This window comes from Lepisma saccharinum, chromosome 1 (assembly GCF_977018435.1).
Source record: "Lepisma saccharinum chromosome 1, izLepSacc3.1, whole genome shotgun sequence".
Lineage (NCBI taxonomy): Eukaryota > Metazoa > Arthropoda > Insecta > Zygentoma > Lepismatidae > Lepisma > Lepisma saccharinum.
The window spans coordinates 201,241,541-201,264,532 of record NC_139229.1 but is presented as its reverse complement, the minus strand read 5'-3'; the positions used below and the strand labels follow the sequence as shown (position 1 = coordinate 201,264,532).

The window sequence follows — 22,992 nt, the reverse complement described above, 5'->3', positions numbered from 1 at the left end:
GATGCCGGCACTGCGTACCGTTGCCTACCGCCAGAAAGAAAGCACCGTTCGCCGACCTACGTGGTTTAGTGGGTAGCACACCGCGCTGCATCGCCATGGGTTCCAGGTTTTTCATGAGTGTCCCTTCATCAGTGTAATCATATCATCACTCATCCTCATCTTCGCGATAAACTAAAAGAGGCAAAAAAACTATGTAAAATAAATCAAATCAATCGATCAATCAATTTCTAAACGAGAGCTCCATTTTTGATCATACGCAAAAATAAATCTATAATAGTTTCAAATGATATTTCTACATGTTCTAGATCAGTTTAATAAGATAATGTAATCGATTATGAGGAGAGGACCTTAGATCTGATATAAAAATGGATTTCCATTTCAGGGGTGGCCTATTCGGAAGGCACTCGAGTGTCGACCTTTTTTCCAATCCTGCACTTCTGCAGGATAATGAGGCTCTGGCACCTGAACCCACAACCTGTATGTCCTGTCCATGTGTGTGTTTGTGGTCTCCTTTCATCCTCATCTACCAGGAATGGTAGAAAAGTGACTTTATAGCATGTCAAAACACATCAAATGCCAAAATGTCGTTCAAATTGAAGTATTGCTGATGGACATCAAATTGGCATTCCTATAAGTTTTCTTGTCGTTTTTTTACGGTTCCCGCGTAACTACGCACTCGATGCATTGTTCCATAGACAATTACAGCTCCAAGCAGTGCCGAAATAAATTCCCTTGCGCAAAGGGCAAAAGATTGAGTTCAAAATGTCAACAAATTAATCTTACAAATTTTGATAATTATTAACGACACCAGCATTGCCAACTCTTTCACAAACGTCTTCATCAGCCGGTATTTGAGTCCTTAGGTCACAGCTGTCTCTGTGGCCGAAGCTCACCGTGGTTCCTGTATTTGATTCGTGTTCTGGATGGGGGAATTAATCCTCATGAATCCCCCATCGTTACAATTATTCTTCAGAGTCATAAAAGCTACTTAAATAAGAAAAATAGAAATGGTGAGAACAAACCAGAACAGAACAGCCAATCCAGAACACATTTTTCTCCTTTTTAAGCTTATTTCGGTCATGGTTAGGGCTAGGAAGTTGATGAAAAGTCATATTTTCTTTCTAAGCCTTGAAGACAATGTTAAACCTGATAATAGTCAGTTTATCTTCAGTTAGAACCACAAAACATAGTTTCCGTTTTGCATTGTTTTGCATTTTACGGGCTTTTTGGCTTTTAGATGATTTTCTAGTATTTTTTGTTGATTTTGTTGCATTTTTTTTAACATTTTTGAGGTTACCTTTTGATCATTCCCTGTTGTTTTTACCATAAGTTTCATATTTAAATTTCCTAACAAGTACTCCGTTCAACGAAAATGTGATCACTGCAAAACTTGAAATACTTTGCTGTGGTTTTAGTCACACGAAATTATAATCTGACGCACGCATAACACAATATTTTCATATGCTGACCGACTATTGTGACTTCTAATGTCCACTCTAAAAGGTAAATTACTTGTACAGAAAAACCTTGTGGTGTATTTTCTGTAAAAGTAAAAATTAAGAAAACTACATTAGCACTTATTTCCTTTGCTTCGGTAATTTAAACCAGGAAACAACGAGTTTTGTAGAAATATTGCACTCCTCTCTTGTAATTTATGAAAAATGAAGCTTTCATTTTAAGAGCAAAAAGTATTTTTAGTTATTTTTTTGAAAAAAAATCGTCCTTTTTTGATAATTTTAAGGTCATTCTATAGGTATTTTTTTTAGATATTTTGGGTCATCAACTTCCGAGCCTTAGTCTTGATTATCTCGAGAACCGTCCCAGAGAAAGTTTTCAAATTTTACCTCAGCACGGAGAAAGGTTGTTTGTAGAAATCGTCTTTTTATATTTTTATTCACTGCATGAACGTTCCAAAAATTAATAAATGCATTTCACTTTCACACGCCATTCCTGCTGTCAGTCGGTGTACTCGCCACAGGACCTCCTGGTCGCGTAATGAGTTGTCAGAGCGAGGGTTGGAACACAGAAGGTGATTTCGTCCCAACATTCAATTGGTATAGTTGATGAACAGAAAGCAACATGTATTTTGAACTTCTAATTGGGTGGCTTTTGGAATTATGGACTGGAAATGATGGAATGGAATAGGCAGAAGAAATATGTTCCGAAGCTACAAAAATATGAAGTTTAGGTGTGGAGGAATAGAAATATTCACCTTATCGCAGTGGTGTAATTATGTTTCTGAAGTGAAACTTACAAGGAGAGAAGACCAATCCAGAACATCTCGCTTTCTCGCATACTCTTTATTTAAGTTTACTATTTGGCACACTTGTCAGTCTGTAAATTACTCATTACTTTCTATTCTTAATTAATGAAGTTGCCTGAAATGTGTTAATAGATTGGAGGATGGGAAGGCCCGCTTTCAAAGTTTTCGAAACAAGTTATCAGGTTGTCTGCCCCTTCATGAGTTTTGAGGGGAATTATCTTACAGCAAGTTGTTTAGGCATCCTACCTAAACGAAACGAGACTTCTGGATAGATCTCTATAGATCTCGACTTCATATCGAATATCGCATTAAAGAATGTGAAAGAGAAATATACGAATACATTAAGTTCTTGCACATTAAATAAAATATATAATAATTACATTAATATAATTAATGATAATCAGACAGTCTCCAGCTTTGGAATGCCTGAATAATAAAGCAATAAGATAAATTTTTGAATGAAACAACTTTCTAATTTTCTTGCATCTTCAACAAAGCCGGAAAGTTTGGGTCTTGCACCGATTTCAAAGGAACTGATCTCGTCTAGATAAGTGTCGAAGATTTTGATCTTGTAGCTGTCAGCTTTCTTTCGCTAAGTATATTATCTTTCATTCTGTTACATTTATTTTATGTCGCATTTTTACTTCTTGTATAAATCGCAACGATGATGGTGGATGATGGTGAAACGAACACAATAATACACCTTTTACTTTTCCAGGATTCGAAGATGGGGGGACCTTTGGTTTCGTATAACTTAACACTAATCGCTTCGTCATGAAGGCCGGCTTGAGCAACTAAGAAATTGAGTGCTTGATTCCAGAAGCAGGCAATCTCCACAGATCTGTGTGTTGAGAAAACGACGTAAAGATGTTAGATAAGAAAATAATATTAATTTAACCGGTGGAAGCACATAGTGGTTCGGATCGGATCCCACTTTAAACTGTATGTCCAGTCCCGATTAGTCTTACTGTGCATAAAATGGACTTAAAACACCAACTCAATCAATCAAGAATATTAATTTTAAAAATTCATGATTTAAACAATTTTATGTGTACAATCATACAGATTTACGGTAGAACCTATCAGAACTCAACTTCAATAAAATATTCACTTTCTCCATGCAAACTTGGTCTCTTCTTGAAGTAAGACTTGAAGATTTCCTGACTACCAATGATGAATAGATTCTCTCGGGCTATCGACTAGTTGTGGAATATTTTCCACAACTCACCTGTTCGTTTGTTCGTTTGGAGGGTGGAATAAACCGATGACAATAAACTGGTTCCCCTACTTGTTTGTATGTATTTGTATTGTCAATCTGCCCGACGTCTGAATGTCTGGCTTTACGATTGTAATTAAGACTTGCAAGACCTGATTAGTTATAAAATGTATCATAATCTTTCAGCCTACTTCTTGTATTTTATAGTTTTGCTCTTCGACGTCGCATTCTGCCACTTTTGCCTAATGGAAACGATAAGGAAGTAATGATTAAATTAAATTGATTAAGTGACACTCACAGAGAGCATTCATGCACACACCAGGACTCGAACCTGAGAACTTCGGTGGTGAGATCGAATACCCTCGGAAACTACCCTCGGCCTACATAGTTCTGAAATTTACACTAAACTATTTTAAAATCCGAGGCGAACTTTCTCACTAATCTTTACTCTAGTGATTAGCGTATTAGGTTTTAATAAGGCATGAATGTAATTGCGCATTTGCAGCATCCTTAATTTCATCAATTCACCATTCATCTTATTCGTTGCGAAGGAGAGATAAAAGAAAGCGAAGTGAATTTATCAAAATAGAATAGAAATTAAGTGCAAGGGACAATGGATACTAAGTATTATTATTATTATTATTATTATTATTACTATTAATAATAGTTTTGTGTATGTATTAATCCATAAACAAGCCGTATGGGATTCGTTGAAATAGCTCACTGGAGATATTCTAAGATATGTTTCCGTTATCAAATCACTGTGGATATTACTATTGTAAACCGTATTGTAATGATATATCGATAACACTGGAGAACAGTGAAATTGCGGCACAGTGTTTGAGAGCTAATTTAGGGTGATTTCATGCTGCTGAATAATGATATAATAATTTATTTCCTGAATTGGCTCTAATTTATGAAATAAATGCAACTAAACCAAAATGGCTGAAACATCAGACATACATATAAATGAACTTCCAACAACAATTTAATATTTCTTTTTGTGATTACAATCATTGACATGATTTTTTGGTTCACTCCATGTCATGGGCACTCCAAATTTGAGTCCCTTTCGTCCGCTTTGGGCCCAATAACGAAGTGATTCCAAACAAGTTTTGAAAACTATATGTGGGACCCATTTTTTATTCTGTTGTCCCAGATTTTTGGCAAAATAAGCCTGATACAAATCTCTCACTACATCCATGATATTTCTTCTCTGATGGTAGACAATGTATTCCACATATATAGAGCAAGAAACATTTGGGTTTTTGAAACACTTACTACGTGAGGAACTCATATTTCCAATGTATTCACATTAAACGCATATCGCTTAGTTATACTACAAAATTCAACATTAAGAGATATATTGCCTAGCAATGCTTCATAAGTTGCCTAGCAATAATTTACAAATAAATAAATAAGTTTCTTAATGGGAATTTCAGTCCATTATCAAATTTTGATATTACCGAGAAAAGCGTGGAGTAATTTTACCTCCTACATTTTCCATGGTGTGTTTATTTTTATAACTGGAGTCAATTCAACTGAACCAATCATACAATTGGAAATCACAGCTGTTTTGTGTGCTGAAACTGTTATTAAAGTTTATGCCACAAAATAAAATATTTGTTTTGTTCCCCAGTGAATCACTTGAATGGCGCTCTCTGCAATCCTTCTGATTGTTCTCTTAACCCGTTTATTTTCAAGATTTGAACTTTAGAAATTTTAAAAAGTTACTTATATCTTGTGAGTACTTGCTGCAATGCTTCTAGTTTCCAACTTCCAAAACTCAAACAACCTCAGCCAGAAAAGAATTGAATGGGGGGATCACAGAAGGGTGGAAGTCGCATTTAGTGCATATCGAAATCTGAAGAATAGACAAACGTATTTTCGTATTTAAGGGGGCAAACCTCCTTCCCCTCTGGCACCATCACTGCATCAGTGGCGTGGCGTGACTTTTTCAAAACTGTTACCGGCCATCAGACGTTATCATCTCCACCCTTGCCCCCCCCCCCCAAAAAAAAATATGCCTTTGATTTAGATTTTTGTGTATTAATTATTATTATTATTATTATTATTCAATCCTCTCGGTGATTTAGCCACAATCACTCCTAGAAAGAACTACCAGTCATGGGAGGGTTACCGCGAAAATCCAGTGAATAGTAGTGGAGCCATGTCAATCATCTCTATTTCTTTGCAAAGAGGTGGAAAGGGGAAGAAGAACCACACATTTCTCTGGTCAGTTTGACGTTTGTACAGTGAGCGGACGACAGAATTAATCTCCTCCAGCGGTGGAAGAGAAGTTCAGATATACGTACTACTGTTACCAACTATGTTTTTTGGAGCAAGGTTTGTCCAAATCACGAATCGCATCAAGAAGATACTTATCTTTTCGTCTATTACGTAAACGGTCTCAGTTGTAGTTAAATCCAGCTTTGGCTTTACAGTCTAGCTCTAGTTGCTTGAGAGAAATAGTATCCCCGTTTTAGGCGGGATTTAGCTCTATTCTCGAAATCCAATGTGACAACACTTGCTGATCCGGTAAGCCGGACAGGTAACTGTGCCCCTAAACAGGCATGTGAATAACCCCGTAGCATACTTGCCTCTAAGTATTTCCCCGCTCTTCCCTTGCATTGGCACCCTTTCCTCTTGTTACCTCTTCAGGGTAGCGGAACGGCCTGCCTCTTCTCTTCTGTCGGCTGAAGAAAAAATGTCGTCTGCAATATACACTCGACTGCAACACTGTCGGTTAACGTTGTTAACAATGTTGTTATTTTATTGAAAAAAAAAAACTTTTTAATTTCTTCACATTTTGCTGTTACCTGCGGTAACACCGGTTACATGCACGCCACGCCTCTGCACTGCATTAATATCATTCTTGCAAATTCACAGATAATATATTACTCTCAACATTTAACGAAGTTGTTGACTTTTGTTTTAACGATCACACCGTCAATTGTTTGTTCATGTAGCACGAAACGGATCAAAAATAAGCAACGCCATCTGTTTATTTATAAGGTCTGCATTTGTTTCTGTGGGTTTTAAAAGAAACAGGGCTCCCTAGATCAATAGAGAAACGAATAACCTATCAGTTGTAGATTCTCAACAAGTTACACTGACTCGCACTTAAGCTGTCCGTACATGATCAAATGAACCTCGAACAACACGTTGAATTCCACGCGTGAAGGATGTGACGTCAGAGGAAACGTCATTCTTCTTCATGCATTCAAGGTTAACGTTCAAGAAGTCTTGTGGTTCTAAATAACAAGATAGACTAACTAATCAGAGCATGTGCTATTGAAATCGATTATCCAAGAAGAGCATTCAGGTACACAGATTGTTATTTCTTTCTGTTCTCTGGTGAAGAGAAAGCAACGCTGAAGTATAAACATGTGGTTGTAAGAAACAAACAATGGCGTAACATTCTTGTCGGTATTTATTTAATTACGATTGTACAACAAAGAATAATTTATATTATTGCAGGAATTAGTGATGTGATAATAAATTAGATTCGTCAACCAGCCATAAGTTATGTTTGTATGAAATTTAAATTAGGCTAAATTGCAACAAGTTTATCAATTGTTCGCACAGTTTTTCTTTTGGTTTCTTAGATGACATTTATAATTCTGAGAAAATACACCATATATCTTTCGAGTATTTTATGTATATGTTCCTTTGAACATTTTCTTGATTACGACAATTCTGTTTGTTTATTTTTCGTGCGTTCACATTGCTGCCTTTCGGTAAAATGTGCAATCGCTGTCAAATGTCTCGTTCATTGTGTACGAGTGCAATTTCAGACCTTCCAAGATTTTCTAGTAGAACGTTGTTCGACGCCATTCAATTGTCCAGAATACTATGTTTTAATAATAATTGAATCGTGTACGGACAGCCTAAGAAGTTTGTCTTATCCCTATTTGATGAGTGCCCTAAAAATGGCCTGAATGCGTGAAAAATAGCTCAAAGTTAGCAGTCTGCAAGATAGTCAAAGAGGTCAGCATCTCGATAAGTTGTAAGTCTCGTCGTCACGTGGCAGACCTACTGCTTCCTGCCGGCCTGACCCTCTTACCCCCGCCCCTCCAGCCCCTTCAAGATGACGGCTAGCGATAACAGTATAAGAGTGCACTGCAAATCGTCCTTTATTCCTTCCCAATGAAACATTCAGCCAGACAACAGTGTTGCTGCTGATTCGTTGGTTTCATAGAGGTCAGTATATAAGAAACTATTTGCAGCAATGGAAAAGTATTTTAGATTTTGTGCTATTGTTACTTGATGTGTATGTATACTTGTGCAATGTGTGTTGACATGTTGTCGTAGACGACTGTGCCAGTCAACTGAAGTGTTCTGTACCACGTCCCCTGAAAGAAGGAATTTTCGTTTATAATCCTTGTGAAGTCAAGTGGTGCAACAATCACTACAGTGTGCCGCATAGAAACGTATGGAAGCATCATGTGCAATTTTCAGTAGTCTGGAGGATCTATAGATTCATTGCTCGTGTCATTCCGGCTGTCTTCGTGTATTTCCGGGCGTAGCGCACTGCATGGCTTGAACATCCCCAAAGGACGAATGGAATGTGCCACACCGCGTTTAGGGGTGTCATACTGGGTGGCTTGTCTGGACCTTTGGCCGACGACAAGACTACTGTTTTCAAATTTTCTCCTTTCAAGAAATGGCTATGATATTCCAAAACCTGACAAATTACATATGCTTCGACTTCCTTCTACAGCATTCATGTGAATCTTGATGTAATTTGCTTTCGCTGTTGCCTAGATTTAGTCTCAGCTCTCCCCGAAGGAACAGCGTCCGCTATATTACAAGACTATGCTTGATCGTCGCATCCCGTAGCTCTACTAACCGCGTATCCTCTGGAAGAGTAGAGATCATACCGTGATAATGCAAATGGTAAATTATAATTATCGATAATCTCTCCACATGAGGTTTATTGATGTGACTAAAGGTAAGGATTGTAAACGGAAGGCACACTCACTCACTCACCTTGCCTAATCCGGCGACGCTTCCTTTAGCACGCGTATCTCAAGATCACCAGTCCAATAGATTAGGCCCAAGGACGTATTTAGGGGGGTCCAGGGGTTCCGGATCCCCCCGAAAGATTTATCAAGTACAAAAAATTACATAATGAAAAATACATTATTATAGCATTTCTTGTATAATTTCCTCTCAACTTATTAAAAGACAAGGATTATATTGGAATCATAGGGCTTTGAAGGACAGGAAGGATGTACTTAAGGGGTCCGCTCCCTCCCCCCCCCCACCCACACACCCGAAAGACTTATTAAGTACAAAAATTAAATAATGCAAATATACTCGTTTAGGGGTCTAGGGGTCCCGACCCCCCGAAAGACAAAGATTATATTGGGATCATACGACTTTGAATGACATTACAAAGAAGATTTATGTACACTACTACTCAAAATAATATGCATAAAATATTAACCAGACACTTACTTTTCTCCAACTACATATAACATCATATTTGTTATTCGATAAATATTCAATTATTCATCTATTTGACATAAATTTCATTGCCAGGGCACTGGTTTTTATGTAAATTATTCCGATATTAACTTCAGGTAAGCTACGTAATGAATATGCACTCTTATATATCTATGCAGTCTTTTTACAATATAAACATTATTATTATTATTAATATCAATATTCCTGAGACATTTGGTTCGGACCCCCCTCCCCGAAACATATTTCTATATACGTGCCTGCTTAGGCCTATACTTCGATGACAAAATTAGACAAAAGAGGCCACCAGGTAATTGCTCCTATGCTTATATAGCAGGTAGGTGCATGACCTCCCTGTCGCGCTGGACGTTTAACACTGAGCTTACATGGGCATTAGGCATGGTTTGTGCGTCGCTTGCACCCTTCCATCCACAATAGCTTCGTGGCTATGTAAGTCTATTAAACTATGATATATCTAGACAAGAGCGAAAGTAAAGCATATGAAGATTCGCGTGAATGTTCTAGAAGGAAGTATAAGGAGATCAAATTTTTCACATTTTGGAATATCATAGCGGTTTTCCGAAAGGAGAGAAAAATTTAAAAAGCAACTATTCTGGCGTAGGCTAATGGTCTAGCCGAGCCTTAAGAAGATTGCTTAGTTGTTGAAACTTAATTTGATTATTCATGGCTGTAGAGGGGGCATAATAGAGTTGGCGCACCCTCTTAGCAAGTCATGAATTAAAACAATATTAGTCGGGCAAATTGTCCATCACCAGGTTAATGTTCTTTCTGAAGAAACATTTATGTCCAGCAGGTCGGGTCTAATACTCGACAACCCGTAAGGTGAACTTCAATTTAGTCAGCTTCTTTCAATTCTGTCTTATATTTTGTTCTTGAAAATGGGATTGCCTCCATATGTTGTCATGAGGCACATATCATAAACTCTGTCGAGCCCATTATTTTATTATTAATTAATAACCCCATTAATGGTTTAGGAGTTCAGCCAATTTCAAATATTACAACTAACATCATTCTATAAATTTAAACAAGCAATCACTCCGACGTAGACATATTCAATGCATTCTAAAACTATCAAAATTCCTTTGAACATGCAGAAGACCTAATGAGAATGTGTGTGAGAGAATTTGTCTTCGTTCTTGTGAATAGTAGTATTCGATAAGCCCTGATTTCAACAACAATTTTATCTGTGGATAGTTTTCTTTTTAAAATACTTATGGTTCACACGAACTGAGCACGATTGCACAAGGATATCCTTCATTAAGAAAACAATTTAGAAATGACCCTTAACCTCTCCCTCATTTATTTTTTTAAAGATAATTTGTAGCATGTTTGCATGATATATTATTTGTTTGTCTCAGACTCGAATCTTTGGAACATGTTAGTGAGTTTTTTACCAACAGTTTGGAGTTCTCTTGGCAACAGCTCTTCGGTACAAAGTTGTAGTGGTACATCTTCATATCAGCGCTTGTGCAAACTGACCGTGGCAACTGAGATCTTTGGGGCTAGAGCAGGTTAGGGCAACGCACTTGCAAAAAAATTGTGAATAAAACCTTGCGTCGATGAATTAAGTAAATTAAACAATTCATAGTGATTATCGGCAATGGTAATTATGTTCCTTTTAATGACGGAATAGAATCAACGCAAGAACAGAAATAAACTGAGAGAGACATTCGAGGAAACTAACGCATCCTTCAACTTGAAGGACAAACTAGGGAAAACGCAGTTACACCATCAGCAAAGAAAAAGAAGTAATACGTACTTTAGAGAGATCACAAGTAAAAGAACCTTCTGCGAACAGTCTCCGCGCACCTTCTCCTTCACCCGTTCAACTCTGGCCATAAGGATGCATTCTCCACTCTGCCCCTTTGGCATTTGGGTATGGAAGAAAAGTGTCAACCCTCACACCCCGGGAATGACACAAGAACGAATTCGGAGGCTCTACGAACCCAGAAACTTCCGGAAACGTTTGGTATGGACATTCCGCAAGCCGCTCCCACCATTTCGGCCCGGGACACCTTAGTAAGCTATGAACTTTAGAACGGCCGGACACGGAATTTATCCCCACCTCCCAACCGGATATGTGTCATATCACTAGCTTAACTTTTGTCAAGGGGTCCCGGGTTCGATACCCGGTGGGGGCACAAGTGGTTCGGATCCCACTTTAAACTGTAGGTCCAGTCCCGATTAGCCTTACTGTGCATAAAGTGGACTTAAAACACCAAATCAACAACAACAACTAGCTTAACTTATTGGCACCTTAGCACTTACGATTGATTCATTTCGTTTCTTTTACCTCGCATTTCTGACAATTTTGGGCTCATCGCGAAGATGAGGATGAGTAGATATGATTAAATTGATGAATGGACACTCACAAAAAATACCCATGTCCAGGCCGGGTTTCGAACCCGGGACACCTGGCGTCGTAGTGTGCCGTAATAACCTCTAAGCCACGACTTACGAAAGTTACAAATGGGGGGGGTCCCGTTGGCGTAGTGGTAACCGCAACGCCTTGCAATGAAGAGACCAAGCACTCGATACCCAATGGAGGCACATAGTGGTTCGGATCTCACTTTAAACTGTAGGTCCAGTTCCGATTAGCCGTTCTGTGCATAAAATGGAATTAATAATAAAGTGAAAGGAATACACATGGAACGGGAATGTTGTGCAGTAATTTCATTTTAAAACAATGACATTATACGTATTGTTTTCGCAATTAATTTGATTTTACGTTTCTTACGTTAATTTGATTTTTATGCTTATCTTCTCGCATGTAAACCCCAATTATCATGACATTTCTGGATATTTACAACATTAAAGTAATTTGAATAAAAAGGGTAAATTACATGTCACATGAACCGTTAAAAATTTCCTGGGCAATTCACTGTATTCTATGAAACACTTAGATGACAACCACTGTAATTCGAACCGCTGCAAAATCATCAGTCGTTCCAATAACCGCCCTTCTGGACAATGCAAATTGCAGAAACAAGATATGATCCATTATGTAGTTGATTTTTCCATGTATCCTCTCTGAATGACCATTGTTGCGACAGTCATGTTTGGATTTAGATTAATGAGAATCACGCAGTTGGGTAATTAAAGTGCTTGCAACTGGATCTCCCTCTACTTTACGACGAGTTAATTGGCCTCCCTTTACCGTGAGCAGGCGAATCTAAATATTTCGCCCTTGTACAGTCACGGACACTGCCGGCTTGTAACGATTCCATTGAAAGTCAATGTATTCATTACAAGCCGGCAGTGTCCGTGACTGTATAATCAGTTAGGGCTTAACGGTCAATTCAAACGCAAACGGCAACACTGCTTATACTTGTTGATTACAGAAACGCAATGAAAATGAATTGTTGTGAGCGAGTTCTCTTCGTCAGCATGAACCCGCAATTATTTCAAATATTTTGGCAGTTATTGCCCTACAAACTGAATTGTTTCTTAAGTGAATATGTTTCGAGCACAGCTTACGCAAGAAAGTAAGCAAGTACAGTCACGGACACTTCTGGGTTGTAACAATCCCATTTACTTTCAATAGAATCTTTACGAGCAAGAAGGGTCCATGACTGTACATTCTATCTTCAAATTAGCGGCAAAGAACGCAATTATCACTGAAGAAACTCACTTACCTCATAGATCAGGCGTACCCCTAAACCAAAAGCCGACCTTCGTGGCGGAGTAGTTAGCACAGCGAACTACGACACCAGGGGTCCTGGGTTCGAATTCCGGCCTGGACATGGGTGTTCATGAGTGTCCCTTCGTCAATTTCATCATATCGTCACTCATCCTCATCTTCGCGATTAGTTCGAACTGGCAGACAAAGGAAATCAAATAAACGAAATCAATCAATCAAACCCTAAACCAAAATTAGGCCTCCCCAATGGTATAGTGGTAACGTCGTTGGCTTTGCAATCATGGAGGTCTCGGGTTCGATACCGGGCGGAGGCACATAGCACAGTGGTTCAGATCTCACTTTAAACTGTAGAGCCAATCCCGATTAGTCTATATGTGCATAAAGTGGACTTAGAACCACAAGTCAATCAATCAATCCAGTAGTGTGTTACCCTATAATAATAATAATAATAATAAAAAAACTTCCGCGTACCACCAAGTAATGTTACGGAGTTTTCAAGACTAGCATTTAAAATTGCATGATTTGTACTGGCACACGTACAACAGTTTGAGAAATCCTCTTATACAGAGACCCGTATGAACATTATCTTCGAAAGCAAAGTGAGAAACATTGGCATAAAATCATTTGGTTCCAGAGGCATGCCCGGGGTATATATTCATTACAATGTTCTTTCCGTGAGTAGTTTCAGGTGTTTCATCAAGCTCAACCCCCCGCCCCTCCCATTCTGAAAGCTCTGGAGAAAAGAGAGTAAATCCCATCTCCATTAGCAACCTATATTATAATAGCATATAGGCTATAACGAGAGGCAGTTAGAGAAAGATAAACGGGAGATCGAAGGATAGAGATAAGCAGCGACGTAGAGCCCTCCTGAAAATAATTCTAACACTCTATTCTCTTTATTCCTATTTCATTGCAATGATGAAGAATGAAATGATGGCGAGACAAACTCAATGATACACCCATGCTAAGTGTTCGGTTTCTCCAAATCTTTTACAATACAAGGTGTGTTCTGTTCTTGAAGTTCCAAACCGTTTTCAATACCGAATGTCTTCGGTCTTCAAAGTTCCAAATCGTTTTTATTGCCGAATGTGTTCGGTTTTCAAAGCTCCAAAACATTTCGTTCATGCTCTTCTTAAAATGAAATCACAGAAATCGGGAACACTGCAGAAAAAAGAAGTAAAGGAAATCAAATTACGTTTTGAAATGTAACATTACGCATTTTTAAAAGAAGAAAACAACTGGATTTGAATCACAGTATGTTTTTCGATAACTAAGTAAAGCTTTCTGTTGCACAAATATAGCAATCTATTGTTGGGGAGGAGAACATAATCTCTATCTGGAATCAGTAAGAAAGTTTTCTGTAACAACTTAGATGCTTATTTTCAAGAACTGATTCGAATTTAAATTTATATATAGCTCATTGTTTATTTTGTATTTCAGGACGGAGACAATGGCACACATGTATCATCAGCTTTTTCTTCTTGGAGCATTCCTGATACTTCTAAATTCATTATTGGTGACGTCAATGCCACGTGACCGTAGAGAAGCAATCTGCGAGTCGCATTTCTCTGACATGTTGATGCTGATTTGCAGCAACACTGTGCCTCAGACAATGGAACATGGTGAGTTTAATCACTCTTTCTACATCAACATATATCATATAAACTTAGCAAGAGATGTAATGTGATGCTATGTCCTATTAGGGAACATAATGTAAAAATACTACTGTGGATACAAACATTTGTTTATCGAAATGTGGTTGGATAAGTGCAGACGCTGGATATAATTCTGGAATGCCCAAGATACAATATAGAGGGAAATATCTTGCATAAAACTTTACATAATTTAATGGTTCAGTTTCCAATAAATTTGCCAAGTTTTGTTTTCAATCCAGATGTTCGGATGGGTTATAGTTTTATTTTCCTGTAGTTTACGGTTATTACAAGCATAAGAAAACATAATAACCGTAAACTACAGGAAAATAATTCTATCATGCAAGCAATGCGTACATACAAGAAAAACTAGGGTTATAGTTTGTTAGCAAGTTTAAGAAAGTCTAACCTACAATAGTAAAGGGAACGTTTTTCTTTTTGAATCTAATGTCTGTGAAATAGGTATCAAAAGACGGATACTTTTTATATAAAGCAATTATGTATACTTTATATGTATAGTATATAATGGACAGAAAAATGCTTAAAAGCTGTTAGGCCCAAACGTAGAAGAAAGAATGAATGAATACTTCCAAAAACGGAAGGTATGCTGATTGAGTAACGCAATGGAAGATGGACTTGTGACGTTTTTGTGTAGGTATTGTGTTTTCGTTATTGCATATCTTATTTATTGTTATTTGATTTTATTCGCAGGTGTTCTTGCAAGACGGGAAATGGCTCGGAATTGCTGCTCAAGCGGTTGCTCAATGCAAAACTTGGAAGAATTTTGCACTTCTGGACTTCAATTGAGTAGCGAAAGGTAAATTGTTAATTTAAGTTTGGATATTTCATATATATTTATTTTTCTTTTCAAAAAAATGAATCAGTGAATCTGTGGCAAAGGCTACAAATTCCTACAATATGCCACGGGGGCCAATCTATTACAATAAGAATAAGAAGAAAGCTCGTATCAAATGTATTCACAATCTCATCTGAAGCTACAGACACGCAAACTGTGTGACTTTCAATTAATTGGTTTGCTTTGTTTTAATTCGCTTTGTTGCACTTTTGGCTAATCACAAAGATGAGGATGAATGGTCATAAGATGAAATTAAAGAATGGACAATCACAAACACATATGGACGACAGAACGCAAATCACACAACAGAATATTATACTGTCTGTGTGTCTAAACACCAGACCCTCGTTTGTCTTCAACAATGCAGTCAAATGTGTACTGCATGGAAATGAGTTCGACACTAAGGCTGCATCAATGAAATAGTCTGACGAGTAAATCTAACAATGTATCCAAATGTTGATACAGTTTTTTCAGTTTCCAAAGTCTGTATTATGCACAGAGTTTAATCACTACTGGTCCTACATATGTAACTTGCTCCAAACTTCTTGAATTCCACCAGAAATTAAATGCACAGAGTATGTAACTAACTCGTTACACTATTTAGAAGACGATGTGTTTTGGAATTTATTGAAATTTATTTTATGTGCTAACACTAGACGACAATGAAAAAGAATTTACTGTTAATTATATATTTTACATTTTTGTAATTCCATTGCAGAACTCCAGAAGATGATGAACTGGGAAGAAACGAAATCCAGAGGACAAGAGAAGATGAACATAGACGACAAGATGAAGATATTGACACCTCATCATCAAAATTATTGCTTCGCTTCCTGAGGTTCTGAAAAGATAAACAGTTCCCATACTTAAAGATCTCACTTTTTTTAAATGTTACAACTTAACACTTTCCTAGTCAACGAGCTGTTCGATCAGTGACTGTTGTTTTTGTTAGTCGATTCCAGATTTGCGGAAAGTGATATCGGAAGATATTGTTTCGTTTAGGAATGAGTATTATTTAAAGCTACATGACAGTCGTGAGTGTTTTATCGACTCTAGTACAACGCAAGGAATTTGACACCAAGGGAGTTCGTCAATTTAAGCTGTTTTATTGAAATTACAGTTACCAGCTATCATAAAACATACAGCTGAAACTGACGTTTTCAAAGTCGCAGCGAAAATCAATGTTGCCAACATTGATGTGACCAGGGTTGCTATTTTTTAAACGTGCAAATATAGCTGCACCCTTCCTGAAATATGATAACTGCCATTTTACTCATAAGTTGGAACATGTTGTTTGTTTAATCATTTCTAAACTTCATGTACTGCACGCCCAACATGCCTGTGGTGCTTCCTCACTTGGGTAACCTACAAAATATGTAGTTTTGCTAAGTCAAATGTTCATACCTTAATATACAAATTGTCAGAGGTATCTGTATCACTTCTCAAATGGTTTTAATTAATCTCTATTGAATGGCATTCCTTAGCTTATGACGGTTGCGTTGTTTATAGTATGGTACTTATTTGTGTAATGCAATTAGCTGTTAATAAATTTTCTCGAAATGCCGTCAGAAATCATCCATATACAGATACTAGAATTCGTAACTGTTATTATAAAGCTGGTAGTTATTACTATAATATACTGTTATTAATCAATATTTCAAAAAAATAAAACGACTTTGTTTCTCCCCCGTTGTACATTAAGCACAGGAGTTATAAAGTAAACTAAAATACTCGAGGAAAATATGACTCACGTGTTCATAATTTAAGCCCACTTTGACATATATAAACAATTTTCATTGTTACATGTAAGATTGTACTACAAATCGCTATTTTTTTATTTATTTATTAGCATTAGCTCTAATCACATATGTTGAAAAATGTAAGTTCGAAATGGTTTCAAACAATGCACGATCAGTAAAAAAGTAGCTTCTTGCAAGAAGCGAAAATATGATTCTAGTCTGTTAACAAAATTTGTCATTAATAAATACGTGTTTAATATATGTTTATTGGACTTATCTATTTACATTTTTAAAAATTCCGCACTTGTACACCCGCAAGCAAAAGCCCACAGAGGTCTTAATTATATAAGAATGATGATCGAAGCTTCAAGTAAAATAGCAAATTGCAAAGATATACATTATCAACCATGCACAACTTTCTTAGAGAATTACTTCTCATATAAATATGTTTACTATAAATGATATCAAAAGATGTGCTCGAAGTAAAGGGGGAGCTATGGAAAATTTACGCTCAGTGTCCCCCAGCTGTCTTGTAAAAATGTTAAACCACAGGAACATCTGCCAGTTATTTTTAAGGCTCTTGCAACCATGTCTCCGCCTGAGAACGTTCACTTCAAGGGCTGATCAAAATTATTGAAGCAGACCTGCAAAACACTCGTGAAGAGGCAAAACAAGGAGTCACTGCGTGTCAGGCACGTTCTTTTGATTCCACTTAAATCTGTTGGGATTTGCATATTTGTTCATGACTTGAGCGTATATCATCGAATGCAAAAACCTTTCAAATTAAATGTACTTTTAAGTTGCTCTTATTTATGGGATACCGCGCTTTCATGAAGTATAGAGCGTGAACTTTACTTACTTGTATAAATACCTTAAACATTGTATGATCATATTCATGGTGTCCTGCTACTCTGTGGCGGAAGTGGTGTAGTTCACAGTACATGCTCAAGAGGTCACTACTTTCAGTATGTAAGGTGACGTAATCAGTTGCCGTTCTGCTAATTTTTCCCAAGGCCGTACACTCAAAATCGAATGAAACGCCCCCCCCTTACGGTTATGCAACCCGGAATTTTATATCATCTAGTTTCGCCAGGAATATCAGCTCGCGAGAAGCGTAGTGTTTCCAACTCTTGAATCTAGCCACAGATTCACGCGACCGGGTGGAGATCTTGCTTTCCTCTTGATTTGATTTTAACGGACAAGAAGTTTATTTTGAGAATGTCTCTGGTAATAATAACAAGTGTTATTAACATTTATGCTTGAGTTTTTTATTATTCTTTTACCACTTCCGAACGAATATGTGAAGATTTTTTTTTTCATTTTGCAATAACGCTTTCGGCATTTTTCCTTCAGAGTTATTCTTTTTGTTTTTAAAATTTTGGCGACATCTGATTTGGAAAAAGTTCCACGAAGTTTGTTTTAAGTGTAAATGCATCTGGACATACAGTGTAGAGTGGGATTCGAACAACAAATATGAGCTTCCGTCGCGAATCGAACCAGCGCTCCTTTCATTATGTTTTCTTTCCACGTTTATTAAAATTTGCTTCCTTCAGCCTACTTCCGATTGTCGTATATTTCAATTCGTATTCCCGTTTTTTTTTTCATTTGCATTTTTCGAGCAGTGATAACTTTCTCTCTTAATCTGGTTATTCGAATACTTTTATACTTAATTTTTTTTTCCTTTTCTCGATTTTCCCTTCGCACTCATTACAGATTTTGGTATCGCGCTTTTCCATATTTTCAGTAATTTAATTCTTTGACTATTTTAAATTTGCCCTTAGTCCGAATCAAGAAAATATGTTGGGAAATGTTTCCCGTGTAAATCTTATTGTATGGTGGTGTAAAATTGATGCCAGCTTTGTCTTGCGATAAGGGTTTTGAAAGTGCAAGGGTCTCATTTATTAACCATGGTGGGAAGGGGAGGGGGCGGATGGGTGCCAGAAACCTTCCAGTCGGAATATGCCTGAAACGAAAAGTATAGATCGACCAAAACGAAAAAAATCCTTGGGACGAAAAGTACCCGCGCAGATCTCCCTTCTTCCCTTCAGTTCGGGCCATAAGGAAGCATGGTCCACTCTCCCCCGCCCCTCCTCGCGGGAGTACGGTGCACAGGAGTCGTGGGTCTGCGCAGGTTGTTTTGCTTGTGGTTCCACTCTTCCATCAGCAGGTGCGTGCTGAGAAGGCTATGCTATCTGCGAGTGAGGGGGAGGGGGTGACGAGCAACACTGCCACAGCGAGTCGCTGTAAATGATTTCATTGTCTGTGCTGGGTGAAACCGGTTCTTGGTGCTCCTACACTTTTCCGATACATTTCTGCCAGCCTTTCTAACGAAGCGAGGTCATATGTTCCAGATACGAACTCTGGTCAGGCATGAATGTATCACTGAGTTTGTCCCGTCACAATTTTATAAATTGATAATTCATCCGTATTATCGCGATTAACTCAAGAGGCAGAAGAGTGATGTAAAATAACCGAAATAGAAATTGATGCATTTGTGCCTGGTGCTAGTGTAACGACGAAGTTTACTCTTTATAAATGATGCAATAGGTAGCCCTTGCGCTCAAATACACTTATACCTTGCCACAAAAAAAAATCTAACTTATCGCTGATCTCTTACTACATTTGGAATACAGCCAAGAGCAATGAAAAGCAATGCAATTACATTGTGAATGTTTCACATCCTATAGTCTTTCTTTTTCTCGTAGCGGGGGCGGGGGTTCATTCATTACAAATATCTAGGAATGGATTTAGCAGCAATCCGTGATATATTTAAATATCATAACATGCTGCGTAGCCAGGGTTCTTGGGTCCTAGCCTCTGATAATGAGTTTTTCTTTTTCGTTGTTTCTTCAATCTTCATCAATTTCCCTGAAGCATCATTCATCCTCTGTCGCCATTGGCTATATGTAAAAATTGACATAAAATTAGTAAATTTTGAAAAGAAAACACAAGGATCTGCTTTTCTCATAGCTCGCCAAACATGCACATTTCTGTATTTTATGCTTTCAGCGCTATCATTATTCTTGGCAGGCAATGGAATTGAAGCAACTCTCACAACTAACGTAAACTACATATCACTCAGGCATGACAATTCTCGCGGGCAAAGTGGATTTCTTTGGCACATGGTAGCGCAATATCTATCTTCTGGCCTAGATTTAAATCCGTACTTTTTATTCCAGTTGAGTGATTGACTCACAATTTTGCCATTGAAGGTTTGGGTTGTATTTGGGTTATACATATTGTGTTTTTGGTGCGCTAGGAAAAAGCAATCCCAAAGGTTCGCACTGAACAGAAAATTGTGTGCTTTTCCTCTCTCTCTCTCTCTCTCTCTTCCAACTCCGTCCCTCTCTCTCACCCCAAGTCCCCACTATTTAGGTAAACTGTTGTTAGAAACATATTTTCCGAAGAATATCCACATTGAAAATAATATTCCCCAATTGTTTTGATAGGGCATTTCTATTGCTCCGAACGAATTATCTCCGTAAGAGGACTAGGGCCTCCCCTATGGCGCAATCGTAGAGTCGTCACCTTTAATCAAGGGGTCCCGGGTTCGATACCCGGTGGAGGAACATAGTGGTTCGGAACCCACTATAAACTGTAGGTCCAGTCCCAATTAGCCTTTCTGTGCATAAAGTGGACTTAAAAAAACAACAATTCAATTCAATTCAATTGAATTATCTTATCAATATTTTTAAATCTGCATGCACCTGCTTAATTTAATAGATGCAGTAACTTCACGGTTGCCTTTTGCCACCACGCTTTGGCTTTAATTCGAGCCCCGGTGGGTGCTTCGTTTGAGATCCTGCAGCAGTTCTACTCGTATCTATGCCTTGAGCATGCCACTTGCAACGGAACCTATAAAATGAAACTTTCTGCACCGGAATGGGCGTGAAACTCTACATGCACCAATGATAAGGTGTTTTCAAGAGGCATGTGCCACGTGCAGCATGTCCCTTCGGTCCGAATGTTCCTTTACGATATCATTTCATCATGCCTTACTTTCGGAATTTACAAGAGAGAAGATAGTCAGCATGTTCTTGTGCGGCGGATCTGCTGCACTACATGCTACGACCCTTGGTGTGGACGATTCATGCGTCAGGCGTTGGATTCGGTGTTACGAGGAAGAAGGTGACCAAGGAATGAAGTGAAGACCCAACAAAGGCCGGCCGTGGAAGGCAACCAGGGAAGAAGATGCAGGCATCATTGAGATGAGCGAGGGCAATCCCTTCATGGCTACAACGAAGATTCGCCAAGAGTTGAAACTGGAGTGCCATGCTGCAACAGTTCGGCACCGTCGAGCGGCAAAGAATGAAGCAATGACGCATTTCCATCACGAAGCACGGATCAGTTTTCTTTACAATATTTACCAGCTCATCAAGAATTTTGGCAGAACGTAATTTTGAGCGACAAAAAAGTATTTTCGTCTGACGAAAATGGTCAGGTTTATGTTTGGAGGCGCAACAAAACTCGCTACGGCCCCGAGAACATTTCTACCCATTCTAGGAGTGGCAGGATATCCGTGGCGGTGTGGGGATGGATCAGTTCGTCTGGAGTAGGTGGATTGGTGGAAGTGTCCTAGAGAATGAATTCGCAGGAATACATCGCAGTGCTGGAAAACCACACGCTTCCCAGCGTGCGAGAGAGACACCTTGAAGATGAGATTTCGCACGTGACTTTCGATCAAGACAACAGGAGCGTCCATACATCGAAAGCGAACACCACCTGGTTTAATCAGCACCCAGGAATTTCAAGAGTAGATTGGCCAGCGAAGTCTCCCAATCGAAAACATTTTCACGTGTTTGAAGTTTGGGAGAGTTTAAGGAGAAGACCAAACATCTGCTCGTGGAATCCTTGCCTCGTCGACTAGATGCAGTGCTTGAATCCAACGGCGGGTGGACACAGTATTGAAACCCCGCACGGTTTAACCGATGTTCTTTGCTACATCCCAGAACAAAACTAATTACACACATCTCCATATGCAACTTATGTTTCGAATTCTTTTTTATTGATACCTTGGTGCTCATGGTTACATTTTCACACACCTGCACCATTATATTATATTCTATAATATTAATATTCACATTATTGACAGATATGATTCACATAAAATTCAAATGCGCAGCACACATGCACCCATCCCTAACACTTAACTATTAGTTACATTACACCTATCACGTTGTCACAGTTCTAAATCAGTGGTGCCCAGGGGGAGGGGCATTATGGCACAGACTGTGATGGAAATTTGACTGAGTAAACAGGGAACAAGTTTAATTACGTTATCAATTAGCCATTGCTGTTATACAAATAGTAATTTGTAGATTGTCAGGGGAATTGTTACGGGTAATAAGTAATATTGGTGGGGGGGGCGATATCCAACTCTTACATATTAGGCCTTAGATTGATAGGGACATTATGGTGGGCGATTAATGAAGTTAGTGGGATTTTCAGGTAGCTGGATTGATAATTATTTTGGGGGCAGGGAATCCCAACTCTTGTGTATTACTATTACGTCTTAGATTGCTTTTTTGGAGGGAGCAATATCAACAGGAAGTCTAAAATTGGCTTGGAAATTTTGTTGGGAAGATTGAGTATTAAATTTGAGGTGGAGGAGAGGTGAATAAAGTTTTGATAAAGTGTTATGTCTTAGATTGTGAAGGGACTCGAACCCGGAACATTCGGTGTCTGGATCGTTAGTCCATCACTAACTGCGCTTGGCCGCAGAGAAGGTTCTCTTTGGTGGCCAAGCGCGTTAAATAGTCCACTTCCGATACCACGAAATTTCCGGGTTCGAGTCACGGCTTCAGTATTGGTATCATGGTGTCAATTTAATCTAATCGTCACTCATCCTTATTAGCCGAAAGTGGCAGAAGAGCGACTTAAAATAACAAAGAGGTACAAAAACAACTTTAACCCTCTAGTAATTTCTGATCAATAGATGCGTATTAGCTTTGATTGTTGACTCTTTAATGATAAGCTTACGATTATTATTGTTAATATGGATTGCCATCCATCAATAGAAGGACGGACCAATCGATCATTTAATTCATGACGTTTTTTTGGTATTTGTTGTCCCTTCGGATCAGCTTCGAAACCTAAGGAAATGATTAGATGTCTGTCTGAAGTTAGTGACAATGGT

General features: G+C 38.3%; 1 protein-coding gene across 1 annotated transcript; it reads left to right on the top strand.

Moving 5' to 3' along the window:
- The first annotated feature begins 7,628 nt into the window (after positions 1-7,628).
- On the top strand, positions 7,629-17,117 carry LOC145991192 (uncharacterized). The gene is made up of 4 exons (XM_083127080.1): positions 7,629-7,682; positions 14,050-14,231; positions 14,973-15,078; positions 15,836-17,117. The coding sequence occupies exons 2-4, from the start codon at positions 14,060-14,062 to the stop codon at positions 15,960-15,962; spliced, it is 405 nt and encodes a 134-aa protein (XP_082983206.1). The 5' UTR covers positions 7,629-7,682; positions 14,050-14,059; the 3' UTR covers positions 15,963-17,117.
- The last annotated feature ends 5,875 nt before the right edge of the window (positions 17,118-22,992 follow it).

What these genes read in the sequence shown, in the direction of transcription:
- LOC145991192 (XM_083127080.1), top strand. Translation starts at nt 14,060, where the DNA reads ATGGCACACATGTATCATCAGCTTTTTCTTCTTGGAGCATTCCTGATA. An exon ending in GCCTCAGACAATGGAACATG is followed by an intron (nt 14,232 to 14,972) that starts GTGAGTTTAATC and finishes TTTTATTCGCAG; the next exon opens with GTGTTCTTGCAAGACGGGAA. An exon ending in CTTCAATTGAGTAGCGAAAG is followed by an intron (nt 15,079 to 15,835) that starts GTAAATTGTTAA and finishes ATTCCATTGCAG; the next exon opens with AACTCCAGAAGATGATGAAC.